The sequence below is a fragment of the Taudactylus pleione genome, unplaced genomic scaffold (genome assembly GCF_031769625.1).
Source record: "Taudactylus pleione unplaced genomic scaffold, aTauple2 ptg000009l, whole genome shotgun sequence".
Classification (NCBI taxonomy): domain Eukaryota; kingdom Metazoa; phylum Chordata; class Amphibia; order Anura; family Myobatrachidae; genus Taudactylus; species Taudactylus pleione.
The window spans coordinates 6,837,733-6,858,387 of NW_028284412.1; the positions used below are offsets into that span (position 1 = coordinate 6,837,733).

At 43.2% G+C, this 20,655-nt stretch overlaps 1 protein-coding gene across 2 annotated transcripts in view; it reads right to left on the minus strand.

Moving 5' to 3' along the window:
* The window catches only part of PAPPA (pappalysin 1), a 475,476-nt gene that overhangs the window by 203,999 nt on the left and 250,822 nt on the right, over positions 1-20,655 (minus strand). For both annotated transcript variants that reach the window (XM_088466086.1, XM_088466022.1), the window contains exons 8-9: positions 13,941-14,069; positions 2,981-3,072 (exon numbers count right to left, since the gene is read on the minus strand). In XM_088466086.1, coding sequence (XP_088322212.1) covers positions 2,981-3,072; positions 13,941-14,069 — 221 coding nt within the window. The remainder of the gene's footprint in view (positions 1-2,980; positions 3,073-13,940; positions 14,070-20,655) is intronic.

The window sequence follows — 20,655 nt, forward strand, 5'->3', positions numbered from 1 at the left end:
CATATCATGCATTATTTGGTCCCCTCCAACCCACCAACGACCTACGATGCGCGGGCACATATGGACGATAACGAGCCTGTGCATACTGGCCAACCTGGTCGATATCGACCAGGTTACTATAGGGACCCACGATCACTGATTGCGGATCGTTGGCCATCGTTGGTGGGTTGGTGCTGTGCTGGATGATCGATATCAATCATCCAGCACACCCGGGAGATTGTTTAGCGATATCGTTATCGCTGACGGTCGTTCCGTGTGTATGCACCATAAGGGTTGGAAAAACTAACAAATACTAAAAAAAAAACATTATAGCAAAGCAAACAATATATCACATTTTTCACAAACATAATGCACACAAAAATAAAACATTGGGTGAAATGATGCATATTACAAACTGTGATGATTCCCAGGGGCGCCGAGAGGGGGGGAGCGGGTACAGATTACCCAGGCCCGGGCCTCCTGAGGGGCCCGGGTCCGGCACCGCCCCCCCCCCTCCCTCACAGCAGCCCAGCACACAGCGCAGCAGCCACAGCAGTCTCCTATTCCTGTGGGGGGGGGAGCGATCACACTGAACGCGCCCCCATGGCTTTGAGCAGGGCTGAGGGGGCTCAGAGCGCCCCCGCTCCACGGCGCTGCAAAACGGGTTTTTTTGTCGGGGAAGGGGGTGTGGCCACGCCTCCTGCAATTAGGCCACGCCCCCTATTACCCGGGCCTGCCGTAGCTCTCAGCGGGCCTGATGATTCCAAAATAAATCCAAATATTATAGTCAAAATTATATGCTGCCTGGAAGTGCACAAGCAATGAACTATGGACAAGTGAAGGAAAGTGATTTGGTCAAATAATTGGCCAACATCATGTTAATAACAAATGGTACATGTTGCACCAATCTAAAAAACTCAAAAGACTTGAATAGTTATTTTCAAAAGTGGGCCTGATTCAGATTTGAGAATAGAGTAAGATATAGCAAGTAACTGTGAACCTGGACAAGCCATGTTGCAATGCAAGGGGTGCGCAAATACAGTACATACATTTATTTTGCATATTGTCTGCTTTTGCATGTACCCCTCAAATACTGGACAGCTTTATTTTTACACTGCAATGTAGATTTCAGATTGGACCCCTCCCAAACCTAAAGCTGGGTACACATTAGATGATCAGCAAATGATGCGATGATCGTCCAGATTTCCCTTGAACTACCTGACAAACGATATAGTGCACACTCACTGTGCAATCTTCCAAATGACCATATAACGAGTAACGACTATATAATGTTAACATATCGCCTGGTCATCTGGTAGTGCGTACACACTGCACAATTTGCAGGATATCGTTAAACAAGATTGTCAGATTGAGCTGCATGTAAGGGCGACTTGAAGATGTGATGGATGACGCTGCAGGAACGCGCATAGGGCCTGATTCAGAGCCGCTCGCTAGATGCGATCGCTCACACGATGTGTATGCAAATTGCGCAGGCAGTGCTAATGCACAGCAATACATTAACACGCCCAGTATTTCTTAGAGAGCGATCACATAGTGTATGCAGACACCCACCAGCCTGTTTTAAGACGCCCACTTGTGCACGTCATGTCCAGGAAGTGTATGCAACCATCGGTACATCGGATGGTATGCGCAGATGCACTGTGATGCATGCGCACAATGCATACACACTGCATACCATCGACAACAGTGAGAGTATGCATCTTAGTGAGCAGGTTTGAATCAGGCCCATAGTGCGTACACCCTTGACCATTTGAACGATTTGTCGTTCTGATCCTTAAGAATCGGCCAAATCGTTGAAAAAATTGTCTAATTTGTACCCAGCTTAAATCTCTCTGCACATTTTAAATCTGTCCCAACTGTAGTGCAGCATGGTTTTACCAGGATGCATAGTTACTTGCAATATCATACTCTATTCCCAAATCTGAATCAGGTCCCATGAGCTCAGGCAGTGCAAGGGCCTTGGGGATTACAGGGGCAATGTTAGCGGGGCATACTTGCCTACTTTTGAAAAAGTATTTCAGGGAGATTGTGAAAACAACACCTATGAGCGCAGCGGTAAAGTGGACGTGTACTGCTACTTCTGAGAGGCGTCATAAAATCATACATGCCTACTCTCCCGGGAATCGCGAGAGGCTCCCGATTTTTATGGTAACCCCCCCACACCCCCGGAAGAGTAGGCATATTCCTAGTGAAGTGGGCAGGAGGGGGAGATTTTACATGGCATTTTCGGGTCCGCATACAAGGGGCGGGGCTAAATGGTGCAAATTGTGTAATTTTGCCACGTCCCCTCCTCACAGACCCGCGAATCGTTGGGGTTTTCTATAAAGGGGGCGGGGCTTAATGTCTACATCCAAAAGTAAATAATCCCCAAATCAGTAGTAATATCTACTTGTTGAGGAAAACACATTGATACTTTTCAGAAAATGCATGTGCAATCAGGGAGATTGCTAGACTCTTCAGGGAGTCAGGGAGATTGCTACTATTTCAGGGAGTCTCCCTGACAATCAGGGAGAGTTGGAAAGTATGTGGAGATGGGGACCTGGTATTGCCTTACCTGTACACTCCCAGTAGCTCCACATCTTTCATTTGCATTTCTACAGAAAGAGTGTATTTGCAGATGCACTTCGACCAATTGAATAAAAAACTTAAACCACATAAAAGAGGGACATATGTACTAAGCTAATAACTTACACAGTTATAATGTTTCCTCACTCACATGATTAATTTAAAACATGAATGAGACTAAACCAAGCATTATTAACCTCATGAAAGCAGTTGCTCCAAAATATCAGTAGGTTAGATTTTAAATTGAGATATTAGCAGTATTGTTAGCACCCTGCCCAATTTCTGGAGCATCGATCAACCCTCAGTGATTGCTTTGACCATGAACTCAGAGAACTTCTTGAAAAGTGCTTGTAGGTAAATTGCAGGTCCGAAGTTCATAAATGTACCACAGTACTTCCTATTTATAGCAACTTACCAAGACAATGGAAAGATGCCTCTTGATGACAAAAGAGAGAGCAGCCGTCCCCATTTATCTTGTTCATGTCATCGCATTCCTCACTGAGCTCCCTAAAGGAGGAAAATGCATATTTTAGCCACTATGAAAGAAAGAGTGTACAAATATATAAACAAACTTCAGTGTTACAGCAGTGTGATCCTCATTAACATGATTAAGGAGGGTGCGATATGATAGATAGATAGATAGAAAGATAGATAGATAGATAGATAGATAGATAGATAGATAGATAGATAGATAGATAGATAGATAGAAAATATAGATAGATAGATAGATAGATAGATAGATAGATAGATAGATAGATAGATAGATAGATAGATAGATAGATAGATAGATAGATAGATAGATAGATAGATAGACATATTAAAACTAGAGATGAGCAATTCGGTTTAACATGACCTTTTGCGTCGATCTGAGATCCGAACTTGGTGGGAAGATTCGAGCATAAACCGAATCGCTCATCTTTACTTAAAACTAGCGCTTTCAAATATCCTGTTTCTTAACTGCCTTAAGAGAACACCACATGAGATTGTTAGATAAGATGAATATATACAGTACATTTATCACAAAACACTTCCTAAGCCTGAAAATTAAAGTTGACCTCACAATTATTTCAATGGGGGATTTTGGCAGGAACAGTGTTAAAGCAAATAAAGAAATATTATACCCAACTAATTTCCATAGAGCATAAAGCTCCATTTAACTTAACTGAACCATACTGTATTATGCTATGTACCCACTGGCGTTAAAATTATGCGTTTAACATGCATTTTTAGTCAAGCACATGGAAACCGTTTCATTATTTACACACATTTCACTTGTGTGCATTATTTGCCTTGTTTGAAGTGTTCTTGATTAATTGTAGTGCATGTGATGTGCATCAACTCAGCTGAAAATGTATAATTATTTTAACAGGCACGCATTGGAGACACGGGTCTATTTACTAAGCAGTGTTAGGAGACAGAGTGAAAAGTGATAAGGTGCCAGCCAATCAGCTCCCAACTGTCATCTCACAGACTGTGTTTGAAAAATGACAATTGGGAGTTGATTGGCTGGCACCTTGTCACTTTCTTATCACTTTTCACTCTGTCTCCTAACACTACTTAGTAAATAGACCCCACAATCAGATGCGGTTAAAAATCTTTGCATATACGTTTCCACATGTGTTTTGCCTGAACAAGATAACAACTCCTGTTCTGTTACAGATCCATTGTTAAAAATCCAGTTTGAAAGCACTTGTAAACACATCTAAATGCATATTAAACGCGCACATAAACGCAATCTGGTTTACATGCGTTTTTACTTGCGTTTTAACATATGTTAAAAACGCATTGCAAACGCCAGTGTGTACGTACCATTAGTGACATGCAGAGATGTCGCAGACGGAACTGGAGACAGGCTGCATTAAAAATAAAGAGTGGAAGTTAGGAAAAAGGGAAGTCATGACACTAAGATGCATCACGACATCATATTTTACTGCAATAGTATCAGCAGAGAAGAAAGGACTTTCCCAACACTGAGATTATGTTTATTTTCCTTTTTTACTAAATAATAGACGGAAGCTTGGATAATCATATTGTAAGGATACTACTGATACAATAATGTTTACAGGCACTGTAGGAATAATAATGGACTCCAAATGTTACCATGATAGGGAAGGGTGAGGAAGCTTGCTATTAACAAATATGTAGAGGCTAAAGAAGTGTCCTTTAATGGAAATGTGTTTTCATTGTGGGTGCCGAGAGTGGGAGAAGGGAGAGGGTATGATTATGCAAGGGATTGTGCAGGGGAGGTGTAACCATGATTCCCAGCAATGACTTGAACAAGGATTGGGTATGGGATGCCAGCGCTCCGGATCCCGGTACTCAGAATCCCGATGCCAGCATCCTACCTGGGTTAGAATGCTGACAGCTAGCCAGTGGCGTAACTTCATCCCAGGTTCCCGGAAGCAAGATAAATGTCGGTGCCTCCCCCCACCCCCAATTTAAATGTACGGCCCGCCCAGCACCTATGCCAGCCCCAGCTGCCATCACCCCCTATGCAGTTCCTTTTATACAATGCCCCCAGTAGTGGTCCTCCTATGCAGTGCCCTCAATAGAGGTCCCGGTATGCAGTGCCCGCCTCTGTAGTGCCCCCCAGTAATGGTCCCCCTATGCAGTGCCTCCAGTAGTGGTCCCCCTACAGTGGCAAACCCAGGATTTCTAGAGGGGGGTTTCCAAATGCTTGATTTTAGAGTGAGTGTGGCCAGTCCATGAAGAGGGCATAATTAGCACTTCATATGTGTCATACAAAGTGTATTGTGTGTCATAATTCCAGCATATACAGGTCCAGCAACCACAGTAAGCCACTAGATGTGGCAGTAGTGCCATCCTGCCTGAGCTGAATGTTTTTATTTCAGATGTGGGCACTATTCCAGAGGGGGAGCAGCAGAAGAACCTAGCACTGCCCTGGACATATATGTACATACTGGTCTCCTTAGGCACTGGATAGTGTATTACACAGTATTAAAAATTAACCTATTGATGGTCTATAGCAGTACACCCCTAACAGTGCAGGTTTTCCTGATCTCCTAGTTGGTGCACAGGTGTATTTATACTGGCTGACACATGTTAAAACAGCCACAGGTGGTGCTACTTATTTAATTTGTGATACTGAGAACATGCAGCACTAGTAAAATTCTATTATATTACTTTTTCGATTGTGGTCATGGTGTGGGCTGGGGAGGGGGGTTTCCAGGCAACCAGAACCCCCCCTGCATTTGCCTATGCCCTATGCAGTGCCCCCAGTAATAAGGCCCCTGTAGTGCCCCCAATAGTAAGGCCCCTTTTGTGCCCCCAATAGTAAGGCCCCTGTAGTGCCCCCTATGATGCCCCCAGTAGTAATGCTGCTGTAGTGCCCCCATATGATGCCCTCAGTAGTAAGGCCCCTGTAATGCCCCCTGTAGTGCCCCCATATGATGCCCTCAGTAGTAAGGCCCCTGTAATGTCCCCTGTAATAAGCCCCCTGTAGTGACCCCAGTAGTAAGCCCCCTGTAATAAGCCCCCTGTAGTGCCCTCAGTAGTAAGCCCCCTGTACTGCCTCCAGTAGTAAGCCCCCTGTAATGCCCCAGTAGTAAGCCCCCTGTAAAGCCCCCAGTAGTAAGCCCCCAGTAATTAGCCCCCAGTAGTAAGCCCCCTGTAGTTAGCCCCCTGTAATGTCCCCTGTAATAAGCCCCCTGTAGTGCCCCCAGTAGTAAGCCCCCTGTAATAAGTCCCCAGTCATAAACCCCCTGTAGTGCCCCCATGATTTTCTTCTCTCTTCTTTCTCTCTCTTCTTGTATCTATCTCTGCATTTCTTTACTTTTGAACTATAAATGATTTAATTGGCTGTTTAAATACATGTGACCTATTATGCAAGATATGATTGGCTTGTGTGCCCTTGCATTTATTATAGGCTCAGGATAACTTGTGATCACAGAGGGATGCTATGATAGGCTGCCTCTCCTAATAAAGATTAATTACAGAACATGCTCTGGTTGCCTTGAAAAAACTCATTTGTGAAACGTACGTTGGCAGCAGCAGGGATTTTACTGCTGCATGAGCAGATATGTTACTGCTCAAACGTCTGTAGTGATGTGATGTGATGTAAAAAGAAGATAATACTTCACTTAGTACTCACCTGATATATGCGCTGTGTATATGAGACACTTATCTCTATTGAGCTGATGTAATGCTCATATATTTTATATTAATAAGTCAAATTTAATACTCATATAACTTATACTGCTGAATTCAACCATTATTAGTGAGCTAGTGTAAGGCTCAGATAGTGTATACCATGTGAATGATTAGAGCTGTTGCTAGACTCACTAAGTTACCAGTTATTCATGTTAGATCATATTTATTTATAGCTGCATGAACAGCAGCAAGCTTAGAATCATTTATACACACCATGGCCCTGATTCAGAGCCGGACGCTCTGACCAGAGCGCTCGCTCTGAATCAGGGCCCACCTCCATTAATATGGAGCGTCCTCCTGGACGCTCGTATAGCTGTGGGTCACCACCCACAGCATATATGAGTGTGCAGGATGATGGTCGCGATGGTCTTGACCATCGCGACCATCGAAACTGCGAGCAACAGCCTGCGGTTGAGGTTTTCAACCGCAAGGCCAGGAGTGATTTTGGCTCTATCAGAGCCAAAATCACTCCTACTGACATCACTAGTGATGTCAGTGGGGCCGGCTTCAGATGGTAGGCGTTCCCTTGGGAGCGCCTCCGTCTGGCAGGCACGCCCCCGGCACGCCCACCAAAGGGGGCGTGCTGTCAGTCAACATCGACAGCATGCCCCCTTTGATGAGACACTCCGAGCAAAGGAAAGTCCTTCGCTCGTCGCGTCTCGCGCATGCGCACGACGGAGCTCCCTCCGTCGTGTGCATGCACAGTGCAGACCATCGACCCACTTGCGAGCGGACAGCCGCTCGCGAGTGGGTCTGAATGAGGGCCCATGTGTGCTGTTAAAATTTGGCTTTTTTTCCAGATACTCCCTAATATGGGCATGGGTTTTCTTAGTGTCAAAGCTAATGCAAATACCCTTATGATTTAAATGGCTACATGTGCTGCTAACACTATAACAAGAAGCTGTGACACTACAACATTGTATATCTGAAGATTTGGCTTTATTCCCAGAGATTTGCTGAATACACTGCAGACAGCACATGTGTATGTTTACCTGCAGCCTAATGAATAGCCAATAATGTCCAATAACATGGTAGGATAATATAAGGGGATAAGGTGATAATATAGGATATCAATCTCCTACTCCTACATGACATTTGTGATATGAAATCTATATTAATTGAGCCAATTGACTGATTACAAGTATATTAGTCGTTCTATACGGAATATAATTCCAGCCCCTTAGATGTTATAAGTTATTTGTTGGCTTTGCAGCAGTTAAGTCAACCTTTGTTTAAATGTATTAGATTCTATGTGCATTTCAGCTATAGGTGGCAATCTAGGTATATGAGTATATTGCGGCCACTTCTCACATACATATCATGGCAATTCTGACATGCAGTGAACATTGCAGAATATTATCCCACTTATAGGGATGTTATAGCATGCCACATATAATTGGTCCCAATTAAATGCATTTTTGGATTTGCTATTTTTGGATTTGCATATATTCTATGACTTATTTGTGAGAAATTTTCTATTTATTAATATCCATTTTTGTGTCGCCATTACACGCGCAGGTGTACCAATAACACTATTCATTTCAATAATTAACACACTGAGACGTTTTTTCATTTTTTATATTTCACTGGAGAGATTATTATATATACAATTTTAATATTGTTTAATAAACGTTACATTTTATCACACTGTTTGTTAGTGCGCCAACCAAGGGACATTTCTGTCTTCTTTTTTATTTTTCTTCCATGTTGTATCTTGTCCTTGGCAGCACGCCCCAAACGTCGCATAAATATTGAATTTTTTACTCTTTATATTGGGGTTTCACACTTATTTTTAAATAAATATTTACTGGTGCAGAAGCTTTCCCCAGATTCCTTTCCCTGTAGTAAGCCCACTGTAATGTCCCCTGTAATAAGCCCCCTGTAGTGCCCCCAGTAGTAAGCCCCCTGTAATAAGTCCCCAGTCATAAACCCCCTGTAGTGCCCCCAGTAGTAAGCCCCCTGTAATAACCCCAGTAGTAAGCCCCCTGCAATAAGCCCCCTGTAGTGCCCCCCCCGCGCGCACGCACACACACATACAAAAAAAATAAAAATACTTTCCTTAAAACCACGTTCCAGTGCCGTCCATCCCTCGCGCCCGCTCCTCAGAACTATGGGAGTGACGTCATGACGTCACTCCCATAGTGCACTGCGGGACCCGGAAGCCAGATTCTGAGTTGGATGGATCTCTTAGCATGGATGAAAATGCAGAGTTTTTGTATACATGCGCATAAACTTACGAAAGTCTATCGTATCCTGATTTGGTTTTATTTTGGGTTGAGAACTGGGAGGTAACAGTTTGGACTTAACCGCCCTGACTGGACGCAGTATCATGGGAGCATCGTGGGCATGTATCAAATGCTCCATGCAATTATGAGTCGTGAGTAGTTGAAATGGAATCCTGTTTTTGTGGTATCTTTTGCACCTAGCATGGGACTGGTACAAGTGCAGATAACAATGACGGGGATCCCATTGCCCCTGTCCGGCTCCTTCCGCCAAATGCCAGGGCTTTGTGTGCCTGCATGAAGCCATGCTACGAAAGTGGCAGTGTTGGAGATTGTGGAGACAGATCATTTTTCAATAATGTTGAATTGCTCCAGTAATTTTGTATCCACTGCTACTTGCAGTGAGATGGGTACTTAATTATCGGGGGCAGCCCGGCCCCTGATAATTAATGTGATGAATGGACCCCTAACAGGTTACACACAGCTCTTAATTATGTGTAAAAAGTTTTTGTACCAACATTAGATATTTGTACGATTTTTGATTTCTTGCATGTCCATTCAAACCTACACACACATAAGGCTTTGACTGTAATTGCTACGTAAAGGATACTTGTTGCCAATTTCCATGTTTAGATGTTAGTATGTGTGCATCTCAATCATTAATCTTCCAATCTCACTGAGCTGGAAAATAGTTTAGAAATGTTACCAAAAATAAGGATGAATGTTGAACACACTTTTTGTGATGTCTGGAAGGTATGCGGTCAGGAGGCTGGCAGCCAAAATGCAGACTGCCGGGCTTCCCGACTGTGAAATCCCGGCATGGGACTAATGATAGGCGTCGAAAATCCAACTCCTATCATTATCTCCACGCCAAAAACCAGACGCCCGGAATAGCGAATGAAAGTAAGCCGGGCGTCAGGAGCGGATACCTGCGCGGGGCGAGGGTTAGGTTTAGGGGCTCCTGGGGGGACTTAGAGTTAGGCACCACTCTGGGAGGGTTAGGGTTAGGCTAGGGGAAGAGGGGCTCAGGGTTAGGCACACCCAGGGGGATGTTAGGGTTAGGTACCCATCTGGGAGGGTTAGGTTTAGGGTGCGGGGAGGGGGGTTAGGTTTAGGCACCCCTGGAGGGAGTTTAGAGTTAGGCACTAGGGGGGAGGTTAGGGTTAGGCACCCCTAAGGGAGGGTTAGGTTAGGGGGGGAAAGGTTAGGTTATATACTTACCCTATTGGGATCATCATTCTTCTGCCTTCCGGCGTCGGTATTACATCCGCCGGGCTTTATTACGGCGGTATGTCATACCGATTCCATCTGGAATTAAAGAAGCATCAACAGAGGCGTAAATGTCCCGTGGATGTTGAGACTGTCCAATTTCTCTTCATTCTGTATGTCTCGTAACTTTGTCTCAAGGGATAAAAGATCACCATTTGTATTTGTCAACTCCGTATCACCAACTTTAGGTACAGCTTTATCTTCGGAAACTGTAACCCTCTTGGAGGACTGCACACATATCACCTGCTACTATTCATGGTGACCGGAATTTTTTCAGGCTGCAACCGATCTGTGGAATGCCCTCCCATGCACAATAAGACTTTGCTCGAGTCTTAAAGATCTGATTCAGGAGGATAGACTCATTTGAGTTAGTGATATTGCTAACAATATTGCTAACGAACTGAACATCTCAGTGGGTGCTGTGCACAACATAATTCATGAGCAACAGGGATACAGGAAAAAGTGTTCACGCTGGGTACCGAAGCAACTCACAGAAGTTCACAAAACCAATAGGATGGGAATGTGTCTTGTGCACTTAATGTCGTACCATGAGGAGGGAGTGCAGTTCCTGCAGTATATTGTTACAGGCATCAAAACCTGGGTGCATCATGTGGCACCAGAGATGAAGCAAGCATTCATGACATGAAAACACATAAGGTGCCTTCTTTAAATAAATTCAAAACAACTCCATCAGCAAAGAAGGTCGTGGTGTCCAAGTTTTGGGACCACAAGGGCATGCTGTTGTCCACTATTGTGACACATTGAACCAGGTAATTAATCGAAAATGACCTGGGTTACTGCAAACAGGTGTTGTATTGCTGCACAATAACATCAGGCCACACTCAGCCAACCGCACTCATGAGTTGTTATGGCGCTACCATTGAAAGGTACTGGACCAACTTAACTACAGCTCTGACCTGGAACTGTGTGATTTCCATCTCTTTGGACCATTGAAGAAGCTCCTGGATGGAAGGTGATTTGCAACCGACGGTGAAGTTCAGCAATATGTCATGTCCTGGCTTCAAGCACTTGACGCTGATTTCTTCTATGCCAGGAGAGATGCCTTGGTGTACCGTTTGAACAAATGCTTAGACAAGTATGGGCACTATGTGGAAAAATAATCTGTACCAAGGCCATACTATTGATTAAGCACATATGTACGAGTTGAATAAATGTAAGCAATGAGAGGTCTTGTTACCTTATTTATTTAACCACCCTCATATATATCACACTTACCTTCAGAGGAAAGATGCAATTTAGCAGCTCATATTTGAGGGATGGGTTAGTGTTACAATACTCAATAAAATTAATCAGGAATCAGCTGCTGGTATTGTGACCATTGGGATGTCATACCCAACCAATATTGTATATATTTCTTACACTTACCTTCAGAGGAAAGAGGCAATGCAACAGATCTTTTATGGGGTGGGGCAAGTAAGTTGCATCACTAGGCCCCATCCCTTATGTCAGCCAAAATGATACCCACGAATCAAGGCATTACGCAGTAAGGATACGGGGATCTGGCCTAGATAGGCCATATTTGCACAAACACAGCTTTAATGAACTATGCCTGTGTGGGAACATTCCTTCAGGCCCCCGATCTACCTTTCCATTCATAAGTGTAGATGCAATAAGAATGTGTTTCACTCTGCATTCTCGTATTTGTGTGTGCTCACTTTCTGAGCATTTGCTACATTCATACAGGATGTACTTACTATAATGTGTGGCTGCAATTTAGCATTTATTTTATAACCCTTTTCCCTGTCCCAGCAAGTCTACCAGGGGCTAATGTAAAAAAAGCAATGACTTGAGTAAGCTTGCAGGATTGTGATTTGGTGTCATGATCAGGGGTGGATTGGGCCGCCGGGAGACACCTGGTCGGTTCCCATTGGGCCGGCCCCTGTGGTCCCTTTAGTGGCCGCCGCCCTTCCTTCACTCACCCCTGCTCAACTGCTAGTGGCCAGGCTGGCGCGATCGGAGCTCAGCTCCGATGGGCAGCTCACTGAAGTAAACAAAAAAAATGGCCGCCGGGGGAGTTGCTGCGCATGCCCAGCCGCAGCAGCTCCTCCCATAAGCCTTTGCGTAGCCCATCAGTCAACATTGAGGGCTCCGCCTGCTACCCATCTGTGACCCACCCCCTTTTCGGCGTCTGGCATCTGCAGCAGTCTGCCTTGCGGCCTGCAGCTAAGCCCCCGCCCTTCCTGACATTTGGCTCTGCCCGCTTTTCAAAGAGCCACTAATTGGGCCAGTGACCTGGACCTCCCCCTGAGCACTCCTTTCTCCTCCCCTCACCACCTGACCTGGCTTTCCTCCCCTCCCCAACTGACCTGGCTCTCCTCCCCACCTGACCTGGCCTTCCTCCCCTCCTCAACGCCCCTTTGTGCACCGTGCATCTATGGTGCGACTGTCCCTTTGTAGGAAACTGGAAGGAAGGGCGCAAATGTAATAGTTTGCAGGAGCGCGCCAAACACCCTAGCACTGGCCCTGGATGGTATATCCCTCCTCCCTTCACAGACCCCACCCCCTCAACAGACCCGCCATTAGGGCTGCTACCGCAGATTTCCCGGGGCTAGTTTTCCATTCCAATCCGCCCCTGGTCATGATGTTTCCTAGTGAACTGACTACAAATACTGATCACTCTCACATCACCCTGAATGTTATGAGTCTATATGAGCATCTTAACAAAGTTTTATTGCAGGATTTCTAAAGCTATAGCCGCTGAGTATTTGTAATTTGGTGTATACGGCCACTTTGGTGTAGGCTATTTCACGTTGTGCTGCAAAAGGCTATACTCTGATTGCTCCATACATGGTATTCCAATAATATTTTAAAAACAAAACTTATGTCTTCACAGTTTAGTACAACTGGTTTCTAGTTCCAGTAAAAAAAATAGTGTAGATATTGGGCTTGATTAAGCAAGGAACACAGCTGCTAATACTCACACAATCTGCCGATTGTTGCGTACTGCGCATGCATCGCAGTGCGTGTGCACGAACTAGCCACTGCGATCGCAGTGGTTACGGAGACCCATCGCAGTGTGATTGACAGGAAGTGCTGTTAGTGGTCGGATGAACGCAGACGTGCCAGTGCGTTTGAACGCCGTTGCAGGGGCATGCATAAATTATCCACTGTGATGCCATATGTAGCCTGATGCCTCATAGCGTGCATGGAAGTTAGCAATTTCTGAGTAAGATCAGGGCTTGTGCAAGTGCGCATGAGGCTGCGATGGTACTCAATTGTATCGATGTTTTCGTAGTCTTGCTTAACATTACGGATGTGTGTAAGGTATAGTGGGCATCCTTATGTAGTGCAGCGGCGTATTGCGATCGCAATGGATTAGCATACTATCGCAGCTGAACTGCGTGTGTAATCGCTATTGCATTCACAGTTGGTAAATCATTGCATCACAGTAACCAAACCTGGTCTCTAATCTGCTTGAGAAGAACTCACAATAACTTTAACCTTACTAAGGCATTTTACGAAACTCCAGAGAGGTAAATACAGAGGGTGAAAGGGCTTCAGAATAAATTACAGATATAAATTAGTACCAGACGTTTCATGAAAACAGTGTTCACTTCAGTCTTTGAGTAAAATGTCCAATTAGTGTAGTGAAAATTACCCTCTCCTAAAATTAAAATCTCCGTGAATCCATGGACTATCATACAGTATAATGGCTACCTCTGAATAATGTCCCATCCTTTAAGCTCCTCTTACTTTTGGATTATTCCATCCCCGCAGTAGCCGCTGCCGTGACGGTATATCATTTCTGGGGATGGGTTACTCTCTCCATTTGCAGTAACTGTCAAGATCTGGTACTTGTAGAGAATTCCATGTTTCAGATCTCTGCAAAAAAAAAGGTACAGAAATATGATATACCTCTGGGTACAAGCAAAGCATAAAATAAAAATAACATCTATTTGCTTTTCTTCATAGCTTTTAAAAAAATGAATAAATACTTGACATTCATCAAATGAATTTTTATTCATGATCTTAGTTTATCTAGTTAGCATTATAATTAAATACCTCCATCCCTTTCATTAATGATCCAATACATTGCTATTATAATATGTGGTATAATCAATGAGTCCTTTGTCACATATATCCCCCTTGGATACATTTTAGGGTTTTTTAGCTGCCTGCCTAAGATTTGGTTGATGGCTATTAATATGCCTAATTCTCTCTTCACCCTGCACTTATGTTCTATAATACTTACCTCTTTGTAGTCCAACAGAAGCAGTGCTCCACAAATCACCAGGAAAATGGCGTGACAGCCATGGCTATGGCGATCTGCTCATGCGCACTAGAGAAATCTCTATGAAAATGTCTGCTATGCCGTGTTCCCGGCGATTTGCGTGTGCGTAGTAGACTCTCGCTCTTGCCACCATCTAGAGTGGAGAGGGCCTGGACAGAGACAGCACACAGGCCCCCTCCTGTTCCAATGCCTATATCTATTTCCATGCATTTAGAAAGGTTGACTGGTATCTGACGCTTCTCTGACCAAACTGTTCTTATCTATGCTTACACAGTAATAACCAGTGGCAGATCTTCCTAGGGGCTGCGAGGCTGCAGCCACCCCAGTAAAATCAGCCACTTCAGTGAAGCCAGTGCATCCGTGACTGAACTGGTTACACTGTGACTGGAGGTGGCTTCCTATTGGAAGCGCCACCTGCCAGTCACACTGAAGACAGGCAGCCCCAGGGGTGTCTCCTCCCCCTGGGACTGCCAGTCTGGGCTGAGATCAGCAGAGATCGGCTTCCAGTGGAAGTCGCTGCTCTACCTTTCAGCAAGTCCTACAGGGCTTCTCGGGTCTGCAACCAATGCAGCCCCGAGAATCTTGTGTTATGCATGCGCAGCGCTACCTCCACTCAATCACATGGGCCGGCCCCGATGCCTGCCACATTCATTGAGCAGGCACCGGGACCCAGGCCAGCAGCAGCGGTAGCCCCCCTCAGGTAAGAGGGCAAGAGCCGCTGCTGGTAATAACCTGGAATACAACACCCCTCAGCAACAAAAATACATTTTCTACAAACCCTTACCTTTTTATTCATCTGTCAGTTATCTACCCACATACATACTCCATCACCCAGTCCTATTAAATTAATCTTGCTACTCAACCTTTTACATTGATGAGTAATATTATGTCCCTCTTGAGACACAGATAAACCACAGCAACTATGTTGCCAAGTTCCAGTTTCCAACTCATCTCCTCATACATAGTGATTTGTTAGACATAACCAATGCTTTATAAGATTACACGTACATTCTGGGGTCAGTAAGGCCCCATACCCTGCTCTGGGATTCATTACCTGCAATTACCTAGCATTTGTGACACTAGTAAACCAAATATTAATGGGTATGACACTAAAAGCCATTGTTTCTAGTGTCACTGTACACACTATTATTGTTTGCTAACTTGGAAGTAGTGTTTCAATTTTCAGAATGCATCTTATTCTAACCTCACGCGTTTTGAGTTTTAAAACCTAATAACAAATGGATGTCAAATGCAACAGTAATTGTTACAGATTTGTGACAACCCTGCAAAATCCTCCACAGAATATCCTAGCAATCCCTCAACATGCAGTATTTAATCTTATTACAAATACAGATGTGTCCTCTTGCATCTTTGCCGATCACGCTACAAATGTGCGCATGCATCGCACCAGGCAATTAGCCGTGGCCGCTGGCGCTATGCTATTCCATGCCACGCACTGCGTTTGCACCCTGCTATCCTGTGGAGTCGCGTGTGCTAATACAGTGTGCATTTCTGCTGGTGGGTACGCATGAAGTGCCATGCGTGGCGAGATTTTCAGCAAAAGCGGCAAATATTAGAGGACACATCTGTAAATACATGTGAATTGGTTTGAATTTTTTTTCGCAATTAGGTATATTTATTACTCTGTGTTGTTTGTAAAATTTCCCTTTTTCGGCATGTTTTTGGGAAGGATACAAACTGTGTTTTATGTTTTTATATTTATTTTGTGAACTTATGAGAACCTCACATAGAATTACCAGAGTCTATGGCTATGGATGCTACACTGAGGCTGAAACCGTTTGAGTTTGCAAGATATATAGTTTCTTTTAAGCTCTAGTATGACTGTCATTGTGTAGCTGACAAGGAAATGCAAGAGTCTACGGGGACCCAACGCTGGTTTTTAGGTTGTGTCACCTAATAGAGTATGACAGATCTTATTGTCCAGAAAACTGACACTGCTGTAACAAAAGAGAACTTGATTCATGACAAGGTGACACAGAAAGCTGACAGTGAACTGGTGAACAGTGAAAGCATCAAAGGAACTGCTCATAAATATCAACATTAATTGAAACTATTGTGCTGTTTTATATATTGGACACCAACTTAAAACATAATTTTAGAAAACAGAATTTTACAAACCGCAGGAAAACCCTGCCAGGAAAACTGGCTAAAAAAAACAGGAGGTTGAGACAGGTGAAATATATAATAGTTTTGATGTTCCCCTATATATTTATAATAATTCTTATGGAGTCCATAATTATGTTCTTATTTTTAGGTGCACCTATTGTGCCCCCAATTTTTTCTCTAGTGTAATGGTATCATGAATTATTTACCTACACACTTCATCCCGGCTTGATGCGACGTAATCCATGGGTAAAAAAATAAAACCCAAACAAACCTAAAACAATGGACAAGAACTTCCAGATGCAAAATAGGTAAATGTCCGGGTAACCACTTACTTAACAGACAGCTGGCCAAACTAAAGAAGTCTCTCATAGACCAATACAATAGGTGTGCCCAACATTACAACAACATTACAACATATGTATGGGGGCCATAATAAATATATAGTGGGGCATGAGAATTACACTAACTTAATGTCAATACATACTTAAAGGGTGCATACACACCAGGAGTATATCGGTACGATTTGGTGAAATCGTAATGACAAATCTGGCATATGGTGCCATGTGTATGCCCGATTTGCGCGCTCCCGCGGTAGCATGCAATGTCATGTGATTGGCAATGCTGCATCGTTCTGTCTTTCATTAAATCTTTTAAGTGTGTACTGGCTATCATGCGATGTCTATGGTGAAGACAAATCACCCTGAACATCGGCACGATTGCCGGTCATTTAGGTGTGTACCCAGCCTTAGGGTCAATACATACTGTAAGGGTCAATGTTTAAAATATTTACTACTCTGGTGGCACCCATTTTATTGACATACAGTACATGGACACTGTGATGGGGAGGGAGTTTTTCTTTTATACTTGAACGATGGTGGTTCCTATAAAATGCATGCAGTTTGGGCTCAATCACATGCCATGAAAGGATTAAAGGTTGGTGCACATCTCCAGTACAGGATAATGTTCAATGATGTCTGGTAGATTGAAACTTGCCGAAAGGAAAAAAAAGCCCACATTGATAAATTTCACCATTGATTTTTGATTTGTTGAAACTTTTACCAAATCAGAGTTTAGGGATCGATCTTTGAAAAAAGTCCTCAGCATGTCATCTCAATAAAGATTTCAATCAAGTTTATTTTATGGATTAATCTGATAAAGCCTGGGGACTAGGGTACAATTTGCCTACACATATAAGAAGGAGCATGCATTCTAATGTAATGTAAGATTGTAATTTACAAAGATTGTATTTTATGTGTATAGTTTTCCTTTTTTGTTTGCAGAAATTGTTTCTCATCTTTATATTTGAAATAATAAATATATTTGCTTGCCATTCATTTCTATATTGGAAACAAAGATATCTTTTAAAACCAACCACATGAGAATTGCTTGTAGAACACCTTTCTCCTACAGTCATTAGAGTTCAAACAATGGAAACCTGCACTTTTGTAGAGCGGTACTGTACAAATGGGACAGTTTTAAAAATATTTTAATACCTATTGTTGCATGTAGGTTTATGGCAACAAGTGTCAAGTTATTTTCTTCTTTTTGTTGTTTTAATTTTTAAATAGTAAAAAATGAAAAGCTGATAGCATTGGGCCACTACAAGAAATGACTGGAAAAAGATTTTATTTTCATGTCTGTTTGCAAATCATAAATCAATTGTGGGAAACACGATGTGCCATAATAAACCGTACACATACCTTTAAATAGTAATGGTCTAACTAGGAGGAAGCGCTAGTACTACTAAACAACATTAAGGAGCAATTTTAATAAGCCACAAACAATAGAGGGCCCTCATACACCTAGCCCTGCATGACTTAGATGCTCCCAAAGGAGTAGCGTACCGTACTTTTCTTTAAATTTGGCATCTTGTCACAGTGTATTAGAGATGCTGGGCTGCGACATTAACCTCATAGGAATTGGTATTACACACATACAAAGTAGATCAAATCAATTAAAATTGACCTTTGATAAATATACCACTTAGGGTAAGAATCGTGTTTGGTCAATTTGGTGTTTTCTGGATATTTTGGTGCAATTTTGCAAATCAGGAATTCACTAAAGGCCAAATCGCACCCAAATCGCACCTCAAGCATGTCTAAACACACCAAATTGACACAATGCACCATCAGACCAAACATCGCAAACTTAACACTTAACAAATCTCAGATTTCTCTTAGTTTTTAAAATTTGTGTAAGATAAAGCGCCCCTAAATCGCGTCTTAAATCGCATAATCAATAGACAACCAAATCAGTAGGATGTGGAACGTTTTTATATTCATCTAGCCTTAACCATGATGCTTATAAAAGGAGACAAACACAGCTGCATCACTGTCTGTGATTTAAACATGGCAGAAACAGGCTTGCTTTCTCTATTTTGGGGAGATTTTATTAGGGACTGGAGATGACATTATATTCCAATAACAATATTTGTGAAAACGTGCTGAGATTACAATCATATCAGTCTTTTTTCCCTTGAATGTGCAAATCCAGAAATTCGTCTGAAACCAATTCAATTGTGAATTGAAAAATTTGATTCATAACACGTTCTGGCAATGACCAGCGATTTCAAATCAACATCAAACACATCAGATTTCTTAGTAAATTTACTCCTGCAGAGTAGTTTTGTTGCTTCCACTTGTTTTATTTATGCAACTAAAGCCACTGTAGGTACATATCTAGCAGATATATCTGTAGATGATGGTCGTTCTTATACACTGAATGACCATCATCTTCCAGGCAGCTGCGGGTCCCGATGGCCATGGGGCGGGTCCGCCCCCCCCTCCGCGGCTGCTGACCGCCCGTACACACTTGCCGATGGACAGATATGTCTGCTGATATATCAGTTCATCGGCTGTGCAGCACAGCCAACGCGATATGTCTGTGAACGACGTCGTTCACAGATATACCGCTAGTACACACTGGCCGACGGGCACCAGATATGATGGCAAATCAATTGTTCAGCCAATATATCTGTCAGTATGTACCCAGTTTTAGATGCACATTATTTCCGAGTCACCTGGGACCTAGCGCGCTGAGTGGCTTTATTTGGCGTGACTGAAGCCACAGTGTATTAGGACACATCTGTATGTCAGGTAACTTTGTTTCTAGGCAAAAACCCACCACCATGATTCACAGTTTTTACTTTGAACCTCCCATAGCCATAACTAGACATTTTGGTGCCCTGTGCCAGAAAGACTGTTGGTGCCCCAGGACATTAGGCAAGAGGGAAGGGTCATGGCCTCTATATAATGAAACAAAAGAAGCAATAAGAAAATGTTTACATCTCCTTTCCCCTTACTTTCCCTCTGACATCCTGCTACACATGCCCCTACTACCTCTTCAGACTCCTTTTATGTGGTTTCTGTTCTCCACCATACCTCTTCCACATACAAAGACATTTCTACAGCTACAATAGAAACCACAGAAGATCTCATCTCCCAATATTACCTAGATTAAAACACCAACACTTGCCCCTTTGGCCATTTTCGAACAAGCAAAACTGGCTGCTAAATTACTAACTGGGCTCCAGGCATCTAAAGGGCCTCATTGCCACTGACCTGTTTTGATCACTCTGATCACTAGTCTCCACCGGGACGCCCAGGTCTAGTGCCCTCTCAACTGTGCAATTGTTTTTACTGTGCACAGGGAGGAGGAGGCAGCATGGGGAAGAGAAGGCAGGGCACAGGTTGGTGAAAGAGGTGCTGGGGAGGAGGAGTTGGCAGAACAAGGAATAGAAGTCTGATATTGTGGTGAGGTGCAGTCCTTTTATCTGCTATGTATCAGTGAGTCTGGGAAATCTGGGGTTGCTGCCCTTGATAGTGGAAGGTCTTTCCTACTTACCTAACAGAATCTGGCAATGTTACAGTAGTGATATCCTTAATAATTCAATCCTTTAAATTACCCTTAAGTGATTGATAGTGATAGTATTGCAATGTAGGTTAGATCATTTTATAACATTTATGGGTTATAAAACATGCACTTTACAGTGTGTTGACACATAGAGGAATTTATAACATATAAGTCATATTGACAAAATTTTTTATATAA